The 16,827-nt window shown below is 45.2% G+C and overlaps 1 protein-coding gene across 5 annotated transcripts in view; it reads left to right on the top strand.

The window, feature by feature from the left end:
* KCTD1 (potassium channel tetramerization domain containing 1) overlaps positions 1-16,827 on the top strand; it is a 104,237-nt gene that overhangs the window by 23,459 nt on the left and 63,951 nt on the right. For 2 of the 5 annotated variants that reach the window (XM_070747677.1, XM_070747674.1), the window contains exon 1: positions 12,881-13,094. The exons of 1 other annotated variant lie outside the window; for it this stretch is intronic. Coding sequence is in view for 1 of the 4 variants with exons in the window: in XM_070747671.1 (XP_070603772.1) it covers positions 13,447-15,315 (1,869 nt within the window). In the remaining 3 variants the exon portion in view is untranslated. Of the gene's footprint in view, positions 1-11,875; positions 12,616-12,880; positions 13,095-13,352; positions 15,316-16,827 lie in introns of those variants that run through there. 2 more of the 5 variants (XM_070747678.1, XM_070747671.1) reach the window with 2 other exon arrangements.

The following is a 16,827-nucleotide window of genomic DNA, read 5'->3' as shown; positions in this document are numbered from 1 at the left end:
GGTGGGGTTTTTTTTACGGCTTGTAATTTTGGTGTGATACCCAAATAGTGCTTTGTTCGTTCTGTTTCCCCATGAGAATTTGTGCTGCAGTCATTACAAGACATTTGTAACAGTTCATATATTTCATAGCACACTAAAAAGGATTTAAGATTAAATAATTTCTATAGGTTTTCAGTGTCTGATTTGATGAATACTATCTATGCCTAGAATGCCATACAGAAGGTCAGAAGTTTATGGATGAACTAATCTAGCTCCTTTTTAAGATTTTTCACAAGGAATGAATCCAGTTGCATTTACTTTTCCAAGACTTTGTGATATTTTTATAGACTATCAACCACATAACTGTGCTTTGTAGATATGTGGATCAAGAAAAAAACCTTTGTTAGAAGTATGCAAAATGTTTCAAATTCAAATTGTTCAAGTTCAAAGCCCAACATTTAAAGGATTCTGGAAATGTTTTGATTATCCTGTGCTCAAAACATTAACCTTGGAACAACATTTAAATAGTTGGAACAACTGTCTTAAACTTTAAAAAAAACCAGACTTTAAAAGGCTACATTAGCAATAGAAAGCGATTGAAATTCAAAATGTTTTAAGTTTGATATGCTCTGTCCCAAGTTTGAAACTGATGTTTTGATTATTTCTTGTTCTGAATTTTAAGTGTTCATAATTTGAAATATTTTTTACATCACCATTTTGTTGGAGTGAGACTATAGTATCCTTAAATAGTCAGTTTGTATCCAGTATTGGTTTGTTTCTTAAGCAAAACTTTCTATATGATGCCAAGTGTTGATGCATTATTTACAGTGAATCCTAAAAAGAAAAACATCTGGCTATTTGACACAAGAATGAATTATAGTGGCAAGTTTTAGATAGGACTGAACAGGTTTTATCTATCATAGCATGAAAAATAATAAGACAATGTTGTGCAGTGATTTATTTTCAAATTTCATCAATCATCACATATTCTTAATATTGTGACCTGTTAAAATGAATAGTTCTAAACTGAAGAAAATGTCAGGTACAGCAATATGACAAATACTGAAATTCTGTTAATGTTTCTAATGTAAATTGGTGGAACTCTGCAGTCTAAATTGCTGTGCATAGAATAGTTTTATTTTTTGTTACCTGTCATGCAGTAATTTAAAAATTGACTCCCTTTTTATACATTTATAAATGGTATGCAAGTCCTGCTAACTAGTGATGGGCGAACCCAACGAAGTTCAGGTTCGGCGGATTCGGGCGAACTTTGCAAAAAATTTGGGTGATGTCACCGAACACAAACCGGACTCCAAACTTTTAAAAAATAGAGCCGTGGAAGGCAGCTCTGTGGTTGTCCACAAATTACATTTGCAGGAGGATGAACAGGGACGCAGACTGCAACAGCAGTCACCCACCAGATTTTGCACAACAATCCTGTGTGATTGGAGGGCATGCGTTATGTGGCGCACTGGGGCACTGGCCACTGTGGGCAGTAGTAACAGCAGACTGAACACTGAGGGTAGTGTTGGCAAATTGCAACTGGTGGAGAGAGAACACAAACCGTGTTTGTCAAACCCAAACCAGACCATTATATCCCATTAGTATAAGTCTGCATATCTCAGATTTACAAACGGTGACAGTTCTGGGAGGGGACATAGTTTATACTTTATTAGAGTTGTATGCTGCCCCTCTCTGAAGACTCTCTGCATTTAGGCTCCCTGCAACCATTTTTCCAAAAGAATTTTTTTCTTCCTGGCCAGGTGCACAGTACAGCCATTGACTGGATTCTAACTCAGGACACACTAAAAGTTTTTCCATGAAAATACACATGGATATCAGAGATTTTCAATAAGTGATACAACTTGGAAGGAACATCCATTTAGGCTCTCAGAACAAATCTGTGCAAAAAATAGGTTTATTGAACACAAACTTTAGTCAAACACAAACTATACCCAAACTTTCACCATAAAAATATAACTGACTATATACATACATAACATGAATTTTACAACTGTGAGGATGGTGTTGGTGGTAGCGAACGCTCTAACCACTCACTCAGGTGGTGGCACAGCAACGTCCTCTGTGATCCACACCTGGTTCATTTTAAGAAATGTCAGTATGTCAACGTTGACTGTGGGTAGGCAGATCCTTCTGTCAGTGATGACACCTCCTGTGGTGCTGATCACACGCTCTGACAGGACACTTGCCACAGGGCAGGCCAGCACTTCCAGGGCATAGAGGGCAAGCTCTGGCCACGTGTTCAATTTTCCTACCCAAATATTGAAGTTGGTGGAGCCATCGCTAAGAACTATCATGCACGTGGACAGGTATTCGTCCACCATGCGGTCACATGATGCCTTCTGCTATGGGACATCACATCCGAGGGTGGTGCATCTGTGTGGATGTCGAATATGACGTCATGCATATTTGCAATGTCTTCCAATGACCACCCCCCTGCGGTGCTGCCAGTGTCCCTGCTGCGTTGCCGACTGCATCCTACTCCGCGTGCCATCACTGGGCACTCCAATTGCTGTGGGAACTCTTCCAATAGTGCATCCACGAGTGCCCGTTTGTACTTGCGTATTCTGTGCTCCTGCTCAGGTGCTGGTATGAAGGAGATGATACAGTCCTTATAACAGGGATCCAGCAGGGCGGCCACCCAGTAACTGTCCGAGTTGAGGATGCAGGCTACCCTGGGGTCATTCTGCAGGCACTGGAGCATGTAGTGGCTAATGTGAGTCAGGCTGCCTGGAGTCAAGGCAATGTTTTCAGCAACAGGTCTCTCCTTCTCCTGCTCCCCCCTCCAGCCATGCTCCATTGGTGCCCATGAGCTGCACTGGGGGCCGCCCTGCTGCAAGTCCTCCCCCTCCTTCTTCTCCTTCTCCTCCCCCAAAACTCTATGCTGGCTGCTGTCGGCACAGCCCCCCACCCTGCGAGACATAGATTTGCTGGGAAAATGGACCTTCCTCCACTTGCTCCTCCTGTTCCGCCTGCCGCTCTGTTTCCTCCTGTCGCACAACCTGCATGGCCTGAAGGGTTTTTTCCAGTAGGCAAACCATGGGGATGGTAGCACTGACGACGGAATTGTCAGCGCTGACCATATTGGTGACATACTGGAAGCCATTCAGGACGGAACAAATGTCCCTCATGGAGCCCCACTCATTGGAGGTAAAGTGCTGTGGGTCTGCACTTCTACTTGACCGGGGATTATGAAACTGGTAATCCATTATTGCCTGTTGTTGCTCACACACCCTTTTAAGCATATGCAGTGTGGAATTCCACCTGGTTGGCAAATCACAGATGAGGAAGTGGGTGGGAAGCCCAAAGTTCCTCTGCAGGGAAGATAGGCGAGCAGCAGCAGGGTGGGAACGTTGAAAGTACGTGCACACCACATGCACTTTACCCAGCAGCGCCGACATGCCTGGATAATTGGCCAGGAACTTCTGCACCACCAGGTTGACCACATGCGCCATGCAAGTTATGTGCGTCAACCCTACTCGGCCCAAGGCTGCCACAAGGTTCCGCCCGTTGTCGCACACCACCTTCCCTGGCTTCAGGTTCAGCGGCAACAACCACTCATCTGTCTGCCCCTGGATGCTGGTCCATAGCTCCTGGGCGGTGTATGGTCTCTCGCCCAAGCAGATGAGTTTTAGCACCGCGTGCTGCCGTTTACCCATGGCCGTTCTGAAGTAGGAGGTTACCGGGCTGCGCTTACTGGATGTTGAGGAAGAAGACGCGGAAGCAGAGTAGGAGCAGGAGGCAACAGCAGGCACTGACTGATATCCAGTAATCCTGGGAGGTGGAAGGATATGCGCTGAACTCCTTTCCGCTTCATTCCCGGTCGCCACTACATTCACCCAGTGGGCAGTGAGAGAGATGTACCGGCCCTGCCCATGTTTGCTGGTCCACGTGTCGGTGGTGAGGTGGACGCGGGAACTGACAGTATTTTGCAGTGCACACCAAATTTTCTCCACTACATGTTGGTGCAGGGCAGGGCTTTGTGTGAAAAGTAATAGCGGCTGGGAACAGAGTATTGTAGTACAGCCAATTTAAGAAATTCCCTGAAACTTGGTGTCTCAACCAGGCGGTAGGGTAGCATTTCAAATGCAAGCAGCTGTGAAATGCTGACATTTAGGGCCAGGACTCGTGGGTGGGATGACCCAAACCTCTGCTTTCTCTCAAAAGTTTGAGGGATGGACAACTGATGAATGCTTCCCTGGGACGGTGTAGACATGCTGGCGATGGTGGTGGTGGTGCTGCTGCTGCCAGTGCTGCTGCTGCCAGTGGTGCCGATGCTGCTGTTGGTGTTGGTGTTAGTGGTGATCCATCATTGTCCCTTTGGGGAGAGACAGGTGACCTTGTTGTTGGGGGGGGGGGGCATTGGCAATGGCCGAGGCAGCCACAGCAGAAGAGGAAGACCCAGGCATTTGAATACTTTTAAGGTATTGTGCCCACCGAAGGTCATGGGAAAATAACTTTTAAGGAGAAATACTTTTAAGGCCTTAAGCGTTTTATAGGAAGCAAATAAAACACATTACAGTTAGAAATAAAAAGGCCCACGTTATAAAGATATATTAAAATACCTGTAATGGCATTTGTATATGTTATTGCATGTTTAATAATATTAAAGATAAGCTAGAGGTCTGTCTTGATATCAGGTAACATCCTTTATAATTGGCTGAATTATAGAAATATCCCCATACAAAATGTTATAAAATCAGATCATCAAAAATAATAAAATATTTAATTGATATATAACATTTAACTGTACACAATTCACAAAGCATATATACAACATAATAAAATACAAAAACAATAGTTGATATAACATTTATTCTTTACCCAACATCAAATAAATTATGGGTACTTTTGTCTTTCTTTAATTTATAATTAATATGTAGAATCCACTGCCATCAAATAAGGTATTAGCCATCAATTCATACAATTATAAAGAAGATTGGTTAAATTCATGGAAATTTAGGCTAACAGTACATCATAGGCAATATATCTTAAATACCAGTACTACTGAGAAAGTATACTGAGTTAAAGGTATATTTGATTTAATCTATCAGATCTACTTATGTTTTTAATAATTTCAATAGTAACTTTCCAAAACATGTGCACTATTGTCCAGGAATACTGTATTTTTTGGTGTATAAGACGCACTGGTGTGTAAGACTTATATCGATTTTAGAGGGGGGAAGTGTCGCCAAGCAAGCTGACAGGTCCTGCCCGCCTTTCTTTCCGAGGCGGAGAAATTTTGGGCTCGGAGGTGGCGTGGCTCTCCCCCACTGTTGCACCCATTGCCCAGGGCAGCCCAAGGCTGCCTGTCTCCTTTTATTTCTTACGGAAAAGGCGTGGCTGCGGCCTGAGCCTTTTCTGTAAGAAACTAAAGGAGACAGGCAGCCGCAGGCTGCTTTGGTGGAAGACAGGAGGGCGGGGCCAGAAGTGTTGGGATTCGGGTTCGGGTAACTTACCTGAACTCCGTCGCCAAGTTCGGCCGAACCCGCCGAACCCGAACTTCGATAGGTTCGCCCAACACTAGTCATAGTACAAAAACTATGTTAATTATAGATTGTGAAGTCTGAGGAGAGAAAAATCAAATATTCGACATACAAAGTCAAGGTGTGCACTTCACATTCAGTTCTGAAGTTCACATCTTGGCTTCATATCCTGGATATTTGCTTTTTATCCTCTCCTGCTACAGATTCAGATCTCAAGTGAAAATAGTGCTTCAGGTCCAAGATATATCAAGTGTACTTTTCCTGTTTCATTTCTACAAACTGCACATTATGGCAATTATGAATGTATGATCATTTTAATGTGATTGTGTGAAATATAAAATAAATAGCAAGCAATAATAAAAATAAAGCTTAGGCTTACAAAAAATACAAACATAAATGAGCATAAGCTTTGTTACTCTAGATCGGAAGGTGAAATGAATGATTGTTGTTGTTGTTAGTTGCAAAATCGTGTCCGACCCATGAATTACCCAATTGTAAATTATTAGCTCATAGGAGTTCCAGGCATATTGTTAAGCAAACAAGCAATTATCACCTATTTACCCACAAAAATGTGTTGCAATATTATTCACCACAGCTTTGGCAGATAAAATTTATAGCATTCATATTCCATTCTGTTGTTTCATTTATTAATTGAGTCAGTTTTTAAACTGAAGAAACAATTTATTTTGTTTCATCTTAGAAACTTGGATGAAACTCTATACTGAAAAGAACATGGGTTCATTTTTTTTGGCCACAAACCATGTTCTTTATTTTAAAACTCTAATATTTATTGTAGAGAGCTTTGGCTCATCTCCTTCCCATACTGACTCCTGTAAAGTTTATCAATAAAATCATCTAGGAAAATTCCTTGATATTAATGCTAGTAACCCCTAATGAGGCTTCAGTGCTATTTTTCTTATTATTAAGTTCCAGTGCACTTGACTTTTTTTTTGGATGAAGTGTGTAAATTAGGTGCTGTGAGGTCAATACCAAACTGGTAGCCATATGGACAATTTCCCAAAATTTGTCTAGTGACTACCTGTAACAATTACAATAATTCTGTTCCAAGGACATTTTTGATCTATCCATCCAACTATCTGGCTAATCTGCTTTGGCAGTTATCTTTCCTTTCTTCTATTTTTGACAATCTTGCCAAGCATTATATAGTTTTAACTTAACCTTTCCCATTCTTAACCATTCTGCTTACATTAACTTCTAGTTCATTATGAAGGCTCCTTGGAAACAAAATAAATGTGAAAAGCATGAATAATATGTTAACCCTCCCGTGCCAAGGGAATAAAGAATAAACCTATTCTTTCAGGAGGAATGCACGTAACTATCCAAAATCAAATCAGGAATCATTCTAATATGGAATAGCTTCTAACTAACAGCCAGTTCATCTTGTTACTATTAGTCCTGAATTTGTTTCTTCTCTTCAAAAGGCTTACTGTTTTCAGATAGTAGGTCCAGTCTTCCTTCACCGTACTACTGGGTTTCAATAGTATCCTGAAACCTCATCCCATGCTAATGGATGACTTCTTCCAACAACTTCAGGTAGATGTGAAATAGTATGACAGAAAGAGGCAGCAATAGGGTATTCAATAAAGGAATTACCAAGGGTTCAACTTTTCTTTCCTCCCTAATTCTGGCAACACTTGCTCAAGGGCCATCACCCACTGAAAAATGGTGTCCCAGTCCCAATTCTTGTAGATAGTACAGCATAGCCTCTATATATCATAGAAAATGGGAAAAGTCCCAGCAACACCAAGTGCAATCTAAGTTCCATTGCGATCAACAGGAACAGGAGTCTACGGAAAGGGGCGGCATACAAATCTAATAAATAAATAAATAAATAAATAAATAAATAAATAAATAAATAAATAAAATAATCAATATAGTTTTCATCTCATGCCCAAGCCTCAATCTAGACTAAAAAGGATCTTCATCCAACAACTCCAGTGGCTACAGCCCTACCGTTTAACAATTCTCTCCCCAAAAATGATAATTTAAATAGTGATAGTTCTATAGAGTGATAGGTGTCTAATATGAATGAGTTGAAGGAGCATCCATTAGAAAGAGGTGCACCATTGCATCTTGAAGCCTGGTGACAGTCACTCGTCACTCAAGGAGGCATTCAACAAACCCAGCTCTTCATCTCTTACTTGGTAGGCTGTGCCCAGATTTAGCCTGAGGGGAGAGAATTTGACTCACAGCGATCCTATTTAACTTCATCAAGATGCGTAGACTGACATAAATCCCAGAAAACATTAAAGACATCACCTCAATATCAATTTGGCCTGTCCAATTGAATAAATATGATGGTACTACAAAATGCTTAAGGAAAAGATTGTTGTTTTCTCTATATCCACTAATTCTATTATCCTGTTGTTTACTGGGATATATAAGCAAGGCACATATTTAGTGATGTCATTTTTAAATACCATTGGGACCACATTCTTAAGTTTCATATTCTAGTTCTTGCAATATATACTAAAAGTGCCCCCGTACATTTACTCTCATATCATCAAAGCACCATATTTTTACAGGTATATACATCTTTTCCACTTTAAGAATTTCATATTTCCTTGGTTTGTGCTTCTCATATTCCATGTTTCAACTGCAAAGGAACTCTTCTTTTAGTATAGACCAGTATGGTGAACCTACAACCATAGTTCGATGCCTGGGGAGGGCAAAAACAGCTTTTGCCGCCTCCCGGAGGCCTTCTGGAGGCCAGAAACAGCCGATTTCCCAACTTCTGGTGGGCCCAGTAGGCTCATGTTTCGCCCTCCCCAGGCTCCAAAGGCCTCCCTGGAGCTGGGGGATGGTAAAAATGACCTCAACCATCCCCATGGAGGCATTCTGGAAGCCAAAAACACCCTCCCAGAGCCTTTGTGAGAGTCAAAAATCAGCTGGCCAGCACACACATCCACACTGGAGCTGAGCTAGGGCAACAGCTCACATGCCAGCAGATATGGCTCCGCGGCCACCTGTGGCACCCGTGCCATAGGTTCGCCATCATTGGTATAGACAGTATCAATGACCAGCCTTTTTTGTGATACAGATTATTGTTCCCAGACCTGTTCATAAAAGTTAAGTTTTTCCATCCTAGTAGTTTGTATCTTTTGACATGGAGAGATAATCATCTGGCACCCAAAGTTGTCTATATGTGTTCGGCACTGTCTATATGGGGAGTGTGCTGGGATGGGTGGGTGGGTAGAGTTTGACAACAGTACAAAAGCTGTCAAAACATCTGTATTTGCTTTTTGAGTTCCTCCAGATTTGACTTTAGAGTTCCTTTTAAGTGAATTGGCTTCCTTCATGTCTTCAGTGCCTCACCTGCTCTCATTCTGTCAGTTGTACTTATAGTCCCTGTTCCTTTATGACCTTAGCAGTAAGGGAAACCCAACCAAGGGCTCCTTCTGGGGTGATGCTGGGTGATGATGATGTTGATGATGACTCAAAGCAGCTTACCTTAAAAACTTAATAAAAATGATCAGAATGCAAGATATGCAAATGAAGTGATGATTTGGGAAAGTTGGTTTTTTTTTAATAACTAGTTTCAGTCATGACATGACAGGGTTGCAAAATACTTCAGCACATGGCCTGTATGAAACATCAGGTTTTTAATGCCTTTTTAAAAGCTTAATATAATCTGTTTCAGGAAAAGAGGTAGGAAAATAAACCTGTCTCTTTTCTATCATTTTACCTTGGCTTGAGAGCAAAGACAAGAACATGCTGCTATTCTCTCTTGGTCTTTTCAATTGTTTTAATACAAGATTTTAGCAGGTCCTGGGAACTTGCAGGTTTATTAAGGTGATTTTCTGATGCTTAAGCTAAATACCAGTACCTGTTTATTGTATTTGATTATCCATTTGACTCCATGGAGTAAATTCAAACACCGGGATTTCTTCTGACATGAAATTCCCATTGTTATTAGCCAATATTCATGAAAACAAACTATATCTGCCCCCAAGTTTAATGCATTGCATATCACATATTTCTCAGCCAGTCTTTTGGTTCTTTATTGCATGTTTACATACAAATGGCATGTGTAGTTATACCTATATTAATACAAGTTTAATAACCCATAATAAAACAAGATCACTCTATCAGGTGGGTTCTAACTTACCTCACTGCCGGTTCACTTCCTCCCATGCCATGTGGCTGTGCATGTGCAGTGGTAAAATTTATTTTAAAAAACAAACTGAAAATAAGATGGCAACTACATACACAATCCTGGGAAACAATGGGGAAAAAATCTCTCACACACACACACACACCAACACACACACCATTTTTTTTTAAATGAAAAAGTTTTTTAAAAAGATGGCGGCGTCCACGGACTCGCACTGACCAAATCAGTTCCGTGACATCATCATGACATCACCAGCAGGTCGCTACTGCTTCAAGTGAACTGGTCCAAACTGAGAGAAACCCACCTCTGCACTGTATGAATAAATATATTTCATCCTAGTCTATATAAATACAGTGATACCTTGTCTTACAAACTTAATTGGTTCCGGGATGAGGTTCTTAAGGTGAAAAGTTTGTAAGACGAAATAATGTTTCCCATAGGAATCAATGGAAAAGCGATTAATGCGTGCAAGCCCAAAATTCACCCCTTTTGCCAGCCGAAGCACCTGTTTTTGCACTGCTGGGATTTCCCTGAGGCTCCCCCCCATGGGAAATCCCACTTCCGGACTTCTGTGTTTTTGCAATGCTGCAATTTCACTGAGGCTCCCCTCGCTGGGAAACCCCACCTCCGGACTTCAGTTGCCAGCGAAGTACCCATTTTTGCACTGCTGGGATTCCCCTGCAGCATCACAAAAACATGGAAGTCCGGAGGTGGGGTTTCCCTTGGAGGGGAGCCTCGGGGAAATCCCAGCAGTGCAAAAACGGGTGCTTCGGTGGCAACAGAAGTCCGGAGGTGGGGCATCCCAGTGGTGGCTGCTTGGGTTTGTAAGGTGAAAATAGTTTGTAAGAAGAGGCAAAAAAATCTTAAACCCCAGGTTTGTATCTTGAAAAGTTTGTATGATGAGGTGTTTGTAAGACGAGGTATCACTGTACTGTAATTTGCTGGTATTACAACATTGTTACATAAATGTAAGACCTAGATGTAATTAAAATAATTTAATTTATTTGACTTACATGCCACCAAATCCCGTGATTGGGAGTTGATACAATATTCTTATACACATTAATTATAATTGGCAAAATTCCATTGTAAATACTTTCCCTATACATACTTTATATTATTTTTATCTTTTTAAGATAGGAATATTTTCATTAGAAGTTTGCTTGGCTGATTAAGCTTGCTTCAGTTACCAAATATAATTAGGCTCATGTTCTATTACATGGTGAAATCTCTGCTGAGAAAAAGGTGGTATCTAGTTAAAATACATAAATATTGAATCATATGCAAAACCTTCTCAGTAGAAAACATTTTGAGCTCAACATGTGTTATCCTAAGCTTGAAACAGTTCCAAATTTGAAAACAGCTTTTCTCACCCTTACCAGAAGCCTTCCAACACACTATTTTCACTTTGCTGGAAATACTGAGTTTTGTGATTCTATTTATTCACACAGCATTTATTTTATTTATTGTGATTCTATTTATTCCCACAGCAACTCCTGCAAAATGGGATTCTTTCTTGTGGAAAGAAAAAATAATTTATTCTAGATACAGCGATATCATTTTTGCATGAAATCTGTAGATCAACTCAAGCATTTAAGTTTGTGTTTTGAATTACTTCTTGAATTCTTGCCAGCCACCTTTCCCCCAAAATACTCAGGGCCATTTCGCTTTTTCAAACGCGCGCGCGCGCTCTCTCGTTCACACGCATGCACACCTGGAAATTGTACCCAAGCATAGTTAAAATTATCTCCAGCCTATTTTAAGCATCAGAATAGCGACAAACTGTCATATCGGTCCTTATCTCTGCGATTCATATCTGGGGTGTTGCGTTGGCTTGTTGTGACTCGTCTGCTGCTTAGCAGGATTTCCCCACAATTTTGTTCGCTGAAGGACATCGTCGGGAGGCGGGAGTCAGTGTGTGAGGGGAAAAAGGGTTTTGCTCGCATCCAAGGAAGCGCAACAATACCGTGGTGTCAGTTTGAGCCCGCCAAGTTTGTGAGCGGTGCGTGTTTATGAGGAAAACACTGTAACGTTCTACTCTTCTGTGTGTACGGAAAAAGAGAGCGAGCGTCCAAATCCAGACTTCCCCTTGCTCTCACAGGGAACCACGAGGACGCCCGCACACACAGGCTTGCTTTGTTGCTTTTGTCAAGAAGCCCACTGCCCAAGGGCAACCATCCTCCGCGGTTGTAAAACAGCGAAAGGAGTCGACTCGAAGGGAGAGCAGGCCGGCTGGCACGCCCCTCTTCCCCAAAGTTGGGCAGGAAGGGTTGGCGGCATTATTTTGGAAATGCTCGGCGAAGAGAACTCGGGGCTGGCGGGGAGGGGGGGGGGGTTCGCTAAGGGCTTCAAGCAAGTGCTAACTTGAGGGCGGCTGTCGGCAACGCGAGGGCTTGCCGAGTCCCGCCTGGCCCGAGGGGGGATGCTTGGAAATGGTTTTCAGGACTGCGGAAAGTGAGGCGAAGAGGCAACTATGAGCGTCTGTGAGAACGAGACATGTAGAGCAGCTATGTTCTGCAGGGCTAGGCTGTGCCACGTGTGTGTGTATGCGCGCGCGTTGGTGTGTGAGGCAGCCTATGTGTGTGCGCGCGTGTGTTGCAGCTGCCTGTCCCCGCAGGCTGGGGAATAGCTGTAGATTTTGCCTTTTGGCTGCGGACTGTGTGGGCTTTGCTAGCCCTGGCGGCTTCCTATGTTAGTCGTCGCTGGCTTCCTTCGGCTCACCAGCCAGGGAAACGAGCCGGGCTGCTTCTTTCGTAGCGAGCCCGGTTTACTCGCAGGCTTCGGTTTGCCTCCCGACCTGCAAGCAACGGCGCGGGGGGCGACGGAGAAACCGCCGGTGATCTGCCCGCTCGACTCTCGCTTCTCTTTTCGGACGAAGCAGCCGCTTGTCTCGGCGTGACCTGCCGCCTTCGACTCCGGTTGCAGCCTGTCGCGTCTGGCCGCTCGATGCCTTCTTAGCCGCGAACTCGAGGAGGAGCGAGATCGGCGCGCCTGGTATGTGGTCGGGAGTAATACTAGTGGTTTTTTGGGGGAGGGCGGAGGATTGGTGGGATGGTCGGAAGGGAGGGGGCGGCGGTAGGGGAGTCGTTTGGAAGTGATGGTGATGCTCCGAGAAGTTTCTCCTTTGCTGGCGACAACTCCCAACCGCTGATTCGGGGGCTGCCCGAAAAATCTCGCGTTTCCGCGCCCGGCTGCCAGAATTCAAAAGGGAGGAGCTGCCTTGTTCGGCGGAGCTGCCTGCCCCCTTTCTTCTCCCGCTCTCCTGGGGTGTGTGTGTGTGTCTCACCTTGCTGCCGCCGCCGTTACTACTTGCGCTCTCCTTCTGATCCCGTCCCATCTCTTCAGTGGCCGGCGGGAGCAGAGCGGGGAGCCCTTCTTCCCTGCCTCCCTAAGCTATGAGCGTGCCGGGGCTGCCGTGCTGCTCTTCGGGCATCACTTAACGAACAGCAGCCAGCAGCGTACCGAAGCTTTGGGTAAGTGAACGTCGGTCTCTTTTTTTAAGCGGGTCCTTGCACGGGCCAATATAAAGTAACCCCATGCGCTACACTAGCGTTCCATCTGATGAAGCAGCAGTGCCTTATTTTGATGAGCTCCCTCTCCCTGCCACCGCTCCGCGCTTCCTTCCCCAGTTCCGTCTCTCCTTGTGTTTTCCCCACCCCATTCATCGCACAGCAGCCACCGCCACTGGGAGTGTTGCGCGCGGCCCCTTTAAGAGCCCAGCTTTGCCTCCCGGTAGCTGAAGGTCATTAAACACAAAAGCTCTCCAGCGCTGCGGTCCAATATAGCGCATGCGCCCTGCCCGAGGACTGGCAGGGAGACGGCAATATGGCGAGAATGCCTGGCAGCGGCGGCGCCGGCGGAGACTGGAGCACCGGGGGTGGCGGCGGTGCAGGTGGTGAGCACAATGCCGGGGACCGGCAGCCTGGCCGGGGTGGCCCCCATCGGCCTCTCCATTATTGCAGCGCGGGAGAGGACGAGGACGGGGAGGACGAGGATGAGATACAGGAGGTGCAGATAACGGGGGACGAGGAAGGCGCCGATGGGGGAATCCTGCTGCTGGACGACGACGAGGAGGAAGAGGAGGACGATGTGATGATGGGACTCGCCTGGGGCCCCGAGGAAGGGCAGGGCCATATGATTCGTATGGACCAAAGCTCCAGGGCGCTGCTGGATAAAGCCGCGGCTGCTGTTTGCGGCGTCAGGGGCCGCCTCGGTGGGGTCAGGAGACGGGGCACAGGGGCCATCGCAGGTGGCGCCCCCTCGGTGCCGGTGAGCGCCCGCGGTATGGCCGCTTCGATCGTTAGCAAAGCGGTGGGACCGCTCGCCGCCGAGGACTCAGACCCGGAGGCGGAGTTGCTCCTGCAGCGCCCCGAGCGGGCTCGGCTGAGCGAGAACACGCGCTTGGCCACCCGGTACGCGGTACGCATCTTCCGCGAGTACCTGAGCGAGAAAGCCCAAAGCCCCGACTTCGAGACCATGGACAAGGGGGCGCTCTGCCGCGTGCTGCGCTCTTTCTACGCCGAGGCGCGCTCCAAGAGCGGCCAGCTCTACTCCAAGTCGTCGCTCATCAGCATCCGCAGCTCGCTCAACCGCTACCTCAACGAACCTCCTTACTGCCGCACCGTCGACCTCACCAAGGACCCGGAGCTGCGCGCTGCTAACCTGACTCTGGCCGCCGTCATCCGGAAGCTGGAGGAGCAGGGCGCCGGGCCGGTGGTGCAAAAGCAAGCCATTACGCGCGCCGACCTCCGCAAGCTCTACACCTGCAACGTGTTCAGCACGCAGAGCCCCTTCGGGCTCCTGAACAAGGTCTGGTTCGAGACGTGCATGTACTTCTGCACGCGGGGCCGCGAGAACCAGCGCGAGCTGGAGGAGGACTCCTTCGGGTTGGCCATGGACGAGGACGGGCGCAAGTTTGTCTACTTTAAGGCCCTGGGGCCGTACCACAAGTCGCGCTCGTCGTCTTGGAGCAAAAAGCGCGCCGAGAGCAGCGACGAGGAGAATTTGCCGCGCATGTACGAAACCGGCACGGAGTTCTGCCCTTACGCTAGTTTTGTGAAATACTTGGCCAAGCGTAACCCGCTCTGTAAGGCCTTTTTCCAGCGCCCGCGGGACCACTGCAGCGAGGGCGACGTCACCTGGTACGAGAACAAGGCCATCGGCAAGAATTTGCTGGGCACCCGCATGCAGATGCTCTCCAAGGCGGCCAAGCTTTCCAAGACTTATACTAACCACTGCATCGGCGCCGTCTCCATCGCCACCCTCAACAGTATCGCCGGCATCGGCACCAAGCTGGCTTCAGGGGCCGCTGCCGGCGGCGGAGGTCTCTATGGCCTCAACGGCAGAGCCCGCCTCCCGCCCGTTCCCGCCAACAACACGTACATTCTCCCTAAAGACGGCGACAGCCACCCCAGCGTGAAGGCCGAAGCGGCTGCTGTGCTGGTGCCGAGTAAGCGCTCCCATGAGGCCCTGTACGCCGCCGGGGGCGGGGCCGCGGTAGTGGGAGATGCCTGCGGCCCTTCCTCGTCCCCCAAAAGACTTTGCCTCAGGCCTGCCGAGCCCCTCGACGCCGCCGCCGTGGTGGTGGTTTCGGTGAAACATGACCCCTTGCCTCTTCTCATACCTGAAGCCAACGGGCCGAGAAGTACCAACTCTCCCACAATCATTTCACCTGCAATGGTTTCCCCCACACAGGTAACAAATTAAGAAAAGCCTCACCTCCACCATATACACACTCCCTTTCTCCTTTTCTTAGATTTGCCAATTGGTTTAACGAAAAATCCCCCCCCCTCTGCCCCCAAAGTAGATGGCTCTTGAGTTTGCCCTTGATTTCAACAAGCTATTAAAGCAACTTTGGGAACTTTGCTAGTTGCTCTTGTGATGGCGGTACTAATTCACTGTGTTTAGCTTAGGTATCATAAAACAGGACAAAGTTTCTTTTAATTATGTAAGCCCCATCAGATGATGAAGAGGAGACTTGTGAAGTCTGGCATCTTTGCCAGACGGAGCCATACAACTTTGTGTACATTATTAGAAAGTTACAGGAAAGCTATTAGAAAGTTGATTTTTTATATACAGTATATAAATTTCAGAAATGGGGAATGTTTCAGAAAATTGGAGGATCTTTCTGGATCTGTAGATTGTTGTCAAAATGTCAACAAGCTATGTATTGAGCAATCTGGTTAGTTCTCCTCTTGTAGTGGCTGGTAATATAATTTCAAAGTTTGAAAGCTCAAAGTTTGTCAAGAGTCATTCTTAGTTTTTTTAAAAATTGAGCATACCTTAGCATCAAATTGCATAGTTCTTTGTAAATTTGAAAAATCAGAGTCATTGCAGCTGATTCTTCCAGTTATCAATGAACTGGGCTTCATTGTTAATGAAATTCAACTGAGCTTTAAAAGAGCTGTGTGCTCTGTGGATATGGGTATATAACATGTCAGAACAATTTCCAGAGTAGAAATACCAGTTTTGTACAAATTGACCCTTTCAGAAGAGTTTGCCAGCTAATCAGCTAGCCTGAAGGCTGACTGAAGAAAGAACCTTTTTGTGAATGGCTGCATCAGCATCTGTCTTCTGTGAAATACATGTGACCTCTGTTTAGAATTTGGGGCCACTTAAGTAGAGTATTGTACAGCATAAATGATTAGAAATCCACTGATGTGTAGGTAAAGTTAGCAGATGAAATATTCTGTTTTTCTGCATAAAAATATTTCAGTTAATGAAGTGTGGACAACTGAAAATATTTCCCCCCAGAAACTATAGAATCATCTTTACTTACTGGTAAGGACAAATAATCCAATCAACACACCCATGTGCCTTTTCTTCTTTGCTCTGAAACGCCCAATAGAGTTAAATCACAGAAACTAATGATGGCTTGATTTCCAAATCAGAGCCATCAATTATATGTAAAAAATAATGATCAATGCATAAACATGGTATAAAGTCATCAAATTCAATAATGTATTTGATTGTATATATCATAGCATAGGCACATTAGGATTAAATACCAATATTTTAATAAATTAGATGATTATTAAATTCCTCAAGTACTTCCGGGTGAAGTTTACCTTTACTGGTTTCAGATTAATTTAATTTTTAATTGTGTTTTTGATTAAGCCTAGGAAGATTGATTTACCTATAAGTAGCAGTAAGTATATCTTTACAGTATTGTCAGTCAACAAAGCTTTCATTCTGTGACCTTCAATA

The sequence above is a fragment of the Erythrolamprus reginae genome, chromosome 3, assembly GCF_031021105.1.
Source record: "Erythrolamprus reginae isolate rEryReg1 chromosome 3, rEryReg1.hap1, whole genome shotgun sequence".
Taxonomy (NCBI): Eukaryota; Metazoa; Chordata; class Lepidosauria; order Squamata; family Dipsadidae; genus Erythrolamprus; species Erythrolamprus reginae.
Note: the sequence above shows the minus strand (reverse complement) of the source record. Positions and strands in the feature narration are given on the sequence as shown.